Genomic DNA, 8,191 nt, shown 5'->3' on the forward strand with positions numbered 1-8,191 from the left:
GCGGTCCAGCAGCCCCTGAGTCCTCCCTCAGTGTCCTCAACCTTGACCCTCAAAATAACTAAGATCTTCCCGCCTGCCCATCTGAGGCCCTGCCCCGTTTCTAACAGTTGCCTAATGTCTCTGAGACGCAGATGCGCAAGTCAGAACAGGCTGCCAAGTGCTCATCCCACCACCAGGGTGGCCCAGGGCTGACAGCAGGGGCAGGGATCAGTGGGGTTGCCTTTCATCATCCCTCAGGGACCACATCTTGAGCCCTGACAGATCTGGGGATGCCCTTTGTGTTGACCAGAGGCGGGACCCTCACATCAAGGCTCAGGGAGCACAGAGGGTGGATGAGCACATGTTGCATTTCCTGACATCCAGGTCTCAGAGAAACTGGGGACCTGGGAAAGGGGGCGTGGCCTCAGGTGAGCAGAGGGAAGAAGCCCGGCTCCTCCAGAGTTTCAAGTTGAGGACCCTGAGGGAGGACTGAGCGGGCTCTGGACCCCAATCGGAGGAGACCTCAGAGAAGCTTGTAGCTGCTGCCGGTCCTTGGCGGCCCTGGGGTAGGATGAGCCCAATGTGCGGGGTTTCACTTCCTCATATCCTGATCTCAGACTGGAGACCTGGTTAGGCGGCCTGACTTCCTGACGTCCGGATCTCAGACTGGGGACCTTGCATATGGGGCGGAGCCTTAGGTGGTCCAATTCCCAGGTCTGGTGGGGTGTCAGGTTGAGGACCCTGAGGAGGAACTAGAGGACCCTGAACTCCAATCAGAGGACACCTCAGAGAAGCTCATCTCTGCCGTCAGTCCAGGGCAACTGTGGGGGTAGGATGAGCGCAGCAGGCATGGTCTGACTTCCTGACATCCGGGTCTTGGAGAGACTGGGGCCCTGGTATAAGGGGCGGGGCTTCAGCTGGGGAGAGGCGAGAATCCCAGGTCCCGGCCGGAGGCAGGTGAGGTGCCTGAAGGAGGACTGAGGGGACCCTGCATGAGGACCGACGGAACCCCACAGATCCCCGCCCCTGTAGTCGGCCCTGGGAGCACATTCTGTCTGTCTGCCTTTCTCACATGCTGGTCTCAGAGAGACTGGGGATCTTGTGAAAGCGGAGGGGTCTCAAAATGGCGGACGGGACAGTCTCCGGTCCTGCCTGAGGGCCAGGCTGCATGCAAGGATGGACTGAGGCGGAAAGACCCCAACAGGGAGGCAGGGATCCTAGCCCTTGTGGGGACTCTTGGAGGCCCTAGAGTGGGGTGAGCAGTTTCTTGACTTCTGGCTTAGGGACCTCGGGAGGTGAGGTTTTTTTCTGGGCGGAGGGCAGAGGCTTCAGGTCGGCAGAGGCTGAACTCCCCAAACCCGAGGGAGGACTAAGCAGACCCCCACCCCTGTGGTCAGTGCTGGGAGGCCAGGCAGGACGTGAGGAGGAGCTGATGACCGAGCATCTCCCCAGCCTAGGACCCACAGGAAGCCCTGGGCAGGTTCGGCAGCGTGTGGAGCCCCTCAGCGCTTTCTGTGGAGGCTGGGATCTTGTTCTGAATTTCCATGCAGGTCCCCAGAGGGGAGGGACCAGGTCGTGCCAGGGGCAAGGTGAGCACTACAAGGGAGCCCTGAGGGGACCTCCCGCCACACAACTGGGGGGACCTCACAGAGTCCACCCCTCGTACTGTCACAGAAGGCTCAGGGCAGTGCCACAGGATACCCCCGAGCTGCCCCCTCCCTTTTTCTCACAGGAGCTGCAGGAACCAGGAGGCGAAGGCAGAGGGCTGCAGCTGGTGTCCTGAGGTCAGAGGGCAGAGGAGGTCCAGGCAGTACCAGGGGTCAAGGTGAGGAGGGTACCCTGAGTGTGCACCAGGGGCTCCCCACCCCAGAACAGAAGGGACCCCACAAGGGCCTAATCCCCCACCTTGTCAGCCTTGGAAATCTTGGACTGTGCTGACTGCACCCTGCGGAGCCACCTCACTTCCTCCTTCCGGTAGCCAGGGGACTGGCTGCCCTGGAGGCTTGCCCCTGTGAGGTCTGAGAGCACCCAGCCCTCAAGAGGAGACCTGTAGGTTGCCTGTGTCAGTCCGCCCAGGGTGTGGTGCTCAGCTGAGGCCATTCACAGCCCCTCTCTCCCCCAGCCTGGCCTGTGGTCCCCATCTGTCACCCTGGCTGACTCCTGTCTGTGGTTTGATCCCAGGTATCGCGCTCGTGGTCGAGATGAGTGAACTGAGCAAGCCCGAGGAAGATTTTCAGGACCCTGGCGAGGCCCAGGGCCCGGTGAATGTGCAGCTCTTGGGGGCTGAGGCAGGGGTGGCTGCATCCGCCTCGGCCTCCTCCCCCACAGTGTCCTCCTTAGGCACTGGGGAGTCCTTGCCCCAGGAAGCGCTGAATGAGATGATAGCTAGCCTAATGAAGTTCCTGCTCCTCAAGTATCGAGCCAAGGAGCTGACCTCCCAGGCGGAAATGCTGAATAAGGTCCTCAGGGATAACCAGGAATACTTCCCGGTGGTCTTCAACCAAGCCTCGCAGTGCCTGCAGCTGGTCTTTGGCGTGGAAGTGAAGGAGGTGGACCCCAGGGAGCACATCTACATCATGGTCCCCATCCTGGGCCTCACCTGCAACGCAATGCTGAACAGTGGGCAGAGCATCCCCAAGGCTGGCCTCCTGGTGCTGGTCCTTAACCTGATCATGCGGAATGGAGACCGTGCCCCTGAGGAGAAGGTCTGGGGAGCACTCAGCAGATTGGGTGTGTGTGTCGGGAGTGTGCACTGCATCTTTGGGGAGCCCAGGGCGCTTCTGACCCACGCGTGGGTGCAGGAGGGGTACCTGGAGTACCGGCAGGTGCCTTACAGCCACCCTGCTCGCTATGAGTTCCTGTGGGGTCCCCGGGCTTATGCGGAGACCAGCAAGTGGGAAGTCATGGCATTTCTGCTCAGGGTCAAACAAAGGGCTTTGAGGACCTTCCCACTGCAGTCTGCAGAGGCTGCAAGGGAGGAGGATGAGGTGGCCTGAGCCAGAGCAGCATCCAGGTGATCCTTGGCTCTGAGATTGAAGAGGGAGCGGTCAGCCTTCTCAGAAGTGAGGGCCTGGGGCAGTTTGGGGAACCAGTGTATCAGCTTCTTTGCATTCCTGTTCTGTACGATGACGTGGAGATTCACCAGTTCTCCTTAGAAAATTTTCAAACTTTGATTGTTTTCATAGAAGGCTAAATAGACTTCAGTGTCTTAGCTTCATGAATGATGCTGATCACAGTGCGTTTGTGCTTACCCAGTTCGTGAGCAAGAGTTTTGCTGTTTCGTAAAAGAGATCGGAAACTCTTCCATTGTATTTTGTGGTCCTGAACAGGATGCAATGGAATTGGAATTAGAACTGTTGTGGAAAAGTGAGCTTGCTTAGCAGTAATATTGATGATGGAAGAGATGATAAAAGTAATTGTAGTGAATTCATGGTTCTGTCCTTCTTGTGTGTCATTTTCAAAAACTAAATAATCTCTTGTTCATTTGGATTTGCCTGGGTTATTTAAGGAATCAGCAGATAATGAATTGAGCCCCCCGCTCACTGGCTTGTGTATTCTGAAGACCTTTATGGAGCCACTGCTCCATGAAAGGCTGGGTTAGCAGTGGGGACACTAGGAGAAGCCGGACACCCCCCACACCATGAGCGATGATCTAGGAGCCGTAGTCACACGAAGAAGGTGGAGAGAAGTCCCCTAGTCACACTAAACCAGGCAACACAGGGCGGGGCGGTCAGGCTCCTAGAGGAATGCTGGAATGTCAGTGTCTGAGCCAGGGCGTTCTGGGGGCTTTGGGAAGCTGGGTTCCTTCTGTGGGAGGTGATCGTGATGAGGCTGCGTGGTGGCATCCCTCAGACTTGCAGGCAGTGTGTCTTGGGGGTGACGGGAAAGTCTGAAACAGATCATCGCTGTGAGGTATCCTTTTGCATCTTGGATAAAACACAGAGAGATCTCTTTCTCGGGCAGGAAAGAAGGGGTCCTGACTGTTGTTGCATTGGTGTTGACCACAGGGGAAAAGGACGTGTTTTCTACCACTGCCCACCATCTGCTTGGAATCCTGGAGAAGAGCAAATGTTGCTTTGAAGTATGGCCCAGCAGTCCCTGGGCTGGCCCTCTACTCTCTGTCCTGGGAAAGCGGATTACCAAGTATATTGAAATGACCATTTATTTGGTCATCTGGACTTTATTTTGGCCACTTGTGCACATGCTCTAGATTTCAGAGGGATGAAATGAGTGAAGAGAAGCTGCCAAGTGGAGAAATCCTGCTGGGTGACTGGATCCTGGGAACTTTGATTCCCAGCTGGGAAAGACACTGCTCCGCACCCCTCAAACACATGCATACACCCAGGTTGAATAATATAACCCCTAAGAGGAAAACACACAGAGCAGCGATTTTGACGGTTTTTTTTTTATTTATCTTAGACTCAGAGTCTGAGATCCAAATGACAAAAGAGATACGTACTAGCCAGAAAAGATGCAACATCCACCAGTGTCCGTGGCTTCAGGCAGGTTCAGAAGTGTGGAGGCAGCAGAGACTCAACAGGTTAAGGCTGTGCCTGGCATCAAATGACAGGAGCGAGTTCCGGGCCTAAGGAGGTGGTGAGGTTACTGCAGTGCGGTGTGCGGGTGGGTGCAGGGGGCTGAAGGGGCCGCTCTCCTGCTGAGTGCCAGAGAACAACGGGAACAGATGTGATTCTGGCCGCGTACGTGGCATCTGCCACATAGTCAGTGGACACTTGGAAATGGTTGAGAATTTCAAGACCCGTGTGACCTGCTCAGACTCTCTTCCCCAAAACAAAGGAGATGTGTCATTATAAGTTCTAACCGCTGCTCTTTGTTGAGCATCTGCTAGGCAGTGTGGAATTGGAGAGCTGTCAGGCATTCAGTTGGGGAAGGCAATGGCACCCCACTCCAGTACTCTTGCCTGGAAAATCCCATGGATGGAGGAGCCTGGTAGGCTGCAGTCCATGGGGTCGCTACGAGTCGGACATGACTGAGCAACTTCACTTTCACTTTTCACTTGCATGCATTGGAGAAGGAAATGGCAACCCACTCCAGTGTTCTTGCCTGGAGAATCCCAGGGACGGGGAGCCTGGTGGGCTGCTGTCTGTGGGGTGGCGCAGAGTCGGACACGACTGAAGCGACTTAGCAGCAGCAGCAGCAGCAGGTGTTCAGTCACTTCTTGTCTTCCTCTCTCCATGCACACATGGGGACACGGCCCTGCCAAGGCCTCTTCACTTTGGAAGGGTCATGTGATGACCCGTGACCAGTGAATTTGGAAAAGAAGCATTTTTTTTTTTTTTGTCACGACCATTTGTTTTGAAGGGACACGGGTGCCTGGGAGTTAATCATCAAGTCAGGACAACACACAGACATAGACAACTCTGAGTGAGGCTTCTCTCCCAGAGACTAAAGTCCTGCACTTCTGATCCTTGAGAGAGGCTGGCCCACAGGGAGCTGGCTGAAGGAATTCCACCCACCCCCACCCACAGCCTGCCACCACCCCCGGTGAGAGGCACTGAAAGCCCCTTCGGGGCTCTGCCCGGTCTCCCATCAGGAGGACAGCAGCCAGCTGCCAAAGGTCTCTGTTGGGGTTTGGGAGCATACTCCCCATGGGCCCCAGTCATGAGGCCTCCCACCCCTGCTGCCCACAGTGCCCCCTCTCCCTCAGAACCTGGCCTTGGGTTTTGTCCTGCCTGCCCCCCTCCCCCACCCTCCCCCACTGAGAACGGCTTAGGCCCTGGTCCTGATGACCTCATGTGTGTATCTTTATCTGGAAGTCCCAGGGCAGCATCGCCTTCCACGGTGCTTCATCTCGAACCCGCAGGACTTGACGCAGCCCCTGGGCGAGTCTCCTCATGGTGGGTCAGTAGTAATCATTGCCATGGATGTGCGGGGCACATCTATATAATCCTGAGGTGTATCAGACCATTCCCTGTGGAATCCCACGTGTTGGAGTAAACTCAGGGTCTTTGAATGTGACTGTTAGGTCATGGCTTTTGAGCCTGAGTAAGAGAGGCAGAGGGGTGTCTGGTCAGCCACCCGTGGAGACAGCTAGGAGCCAGTCGGGCTGTTTGAGCAGAGGACAGGCTCTAGCAGATGGCAGGGATCGTACCCAGGACGCTCTCCTAGGTGCCAGAGGCCACAGACTCCAATGAGGATTTGGAAAGGAACCAGGGAGGAGAGGAATCTGGCCTCCCAGGGGTGCAGGCTGTGCAGAGGGTCGGCTGCCCAGAGAGGTGGAAGCAGCAAGGCCCTGGGGATCCCATCTGACTTGCCCGGGACTGGCCAGGAGAGGGAGGGGGGAGCAGATGCTGCTGCAGGTGAGCTGCCACCCGGCCTCCATGAGGACATCCGTGCTCTGGGGCCAAGGCCAGGACCACAGCCCCAGGTTTCACTCCAGGATGGATACGTGACAGCTCTCATAACAGGTACTCCTCATGCCCCTTATTGGATATGACTGTTAGGTGTGGTTGGGTTCTTGCTCTGGGTACATAAGAACCTCAGGCCTTTGGCTGCTAGGAGGCCCAAACTGCCCCCTGTCCCCCACCGACTTTTCTGGAGGTCAATTCCAGGATCCAGCATCTTCTGCAACAGCCTCTGTGTGGAAACACACCACCCTGTTCCCAAGCTGATCTTGCCCAGGGCATCAGCGATTGGACAGGCGCCTCCCCTGGCTTAAGGAGTCTCAGTGAATGTTCTGCTCTTCTGAGAAGGCCCTGTGTTTCCTCATGGCTTCCCTGGAGGCTCTGTTAAAGAATCCGCCTGCAATGTGGGAGACGCAAGTTTGATCCCTGGGTGGGAAGGTACTCTAGAGGAGGAAATGGCAGTCCACTCAAGTATTCTTGCCTGGGAAATCCCACGGACAGAGGAGCCCGGGGACTGCATTCCATGGGGTCGCAAAGAGTCGGATATGGCTGTGCGACTGAGCACACTCTCATGTATGCACAGCTAAAGGTTTGCTCTGGACTCTTTTATCTTTGGCAAGACACTGACCCGTGCTGGAACTTGCCAGACTTCTTCTGTGGCAGATAACACTGGCAATCGTCTTAAAGTGGATTTTGGGCAATACAGGGTTCCAGGTCTACCCCTGGCCTCCAGGTGGTGGCTCTTCCCATATCCAGGCAAAACATCATGAGGTTGGATCAGGGTAGTGTTTGTGGGGCTTGATAAAAAAGTGGATCCAGAGATGTTTCTGTGGTGGAAGAGGCCCAGTTAGTATATTCTATGGGGTTGGAGGTTAAGGGAGAGGAAAAGCTGAAGATAATTTAGCAAGGGTTGTTTCAGACTTACAGGTTCTGTGCTTGCATTTGGTTTCCTTTCTTTTTCCTTTTTTTTTTTTTTTTAAATTGTGTCTTTTTTTTTTTTTTCTTTTTTACTTTACAATATTGTATTGGTTTTGCCCTTTTTTAACACACTCAGCATCTTTTCTCCAAAGTTTCGTTGTCTTTTTTTTTTTTATTTTGAAACTGTCAATAGACTTTAATTTGAGCTTTTCCATTGTAACCCTTTAAGATTTGAATAATATTTGTGAAAATCGTGGACTTCTCATATGCCCTCACCCAGTTTCCCCGCTTACTAATATCTTACATTAATATGATACATTTATTACTGAGGAATTACTGAGGAAGTATTAATGAGGAAGTATTGATGCATTATTTATTATCAACTAAAGCCCATACTTTACTCAGATTTCTATAGGTTTTACCCACTCCAGGATCCTGGCCAGGAAACCAGCCTAACATTTAGTTGTAATGTCTCCTTGGCTTCCCCATAGCTTTAACATTTCTTTGTTTTGGATGATATTGACAGTTTTGAGGAGTACTCAGTAGATGTTTTGTACAATGTCCCTTGATTGGGATTTGTCTGATATTTTACCCGTACCTAGTCTTGGAGTACGGAGAAGGCAATGGCACCCCACTCCAGTACTCTTGCCTGGAAAATCCCATGGATGGAGGAGCCTGGTAGGCTGCAGTCCATGGGGTCACTAAGAGTTGGGCACGACTGAGCGACTTCACTTTCACTTTTCACTTTCATGCATTGGAGAAGGAAATGGCAACCCACTCCAGTGTTCTTGCCTGGAGAATCCCAGGGACGGGGGAGCCTGGTGGGCTGCCTGTCTGTGGGGTGGCGCAGAGTCGGACACGACTGAAGCGACTTAGCAGCAGCAGCGCAGCAGGTGTTCAGTCACTTCTTGTCTTCCTCTCTCCATGCA

General features: G+C 54.2%; 1 protein-coding gene across 1 annotated transcript; it reads left to right on the forward strand.

Annotated features, from left to right (window-relative positions):
• The first annotated feature begins 1,714 nt into the window (after positions 1-1,714).
• LOC113889377 (melanoma-associated antigen 10-like) lies at positions 1,715-3,424 on the forward strand. Its single transcript, XM_027536052.1, has 2 exons — positions 1,715-1,804; positions 2,161-3,424. The coding sequence occupies exon 2, from the start codon at positions 2,181-2,183 to the stop codon at positions 2,973-2,975; it is 795 nt and encodes a 264-aa protein (XP_027391853.1). The 5' UTR covers positions 1,715-1,804; positions 2,161-2,180; the 3' UTR covers positions 2,976-3,424.
• Positions 3,425-8,191: the final 4,767 nt, after the last annotated feature.

The sequence above is a fragment of the Bos indicus x Bos taurus genome, unplaced genomic scaffold (genome assembly GCF_003369695.1).
Source record: "Bos indicus x Bos taurus breed Angus x Brahman F1 hybrid unplaced genomic scaffold, Bos_hybrid_MaternalHap_v2.0 tig00011889_arrow_arrow_obj, whole genome shotgun sequence".
Classification (NCBI taxonomy): domain Eukaryota; kingdom Metazoa; phylum Chordata; class Mammalia; order Artiodactyla; family Bovidae; genus Bos; species Bos indicus x Bos taurus.

What these genes read in the sequence shown, in the direction of transcription:
- LOC113889377 (XM_027536052.1), top strand. Translation starts at nt 2,181, where the DNA reads ATGAGTGAACTGAGCAAGCCCGAGGAAGATTTTCAGGACCCTGGCGAG.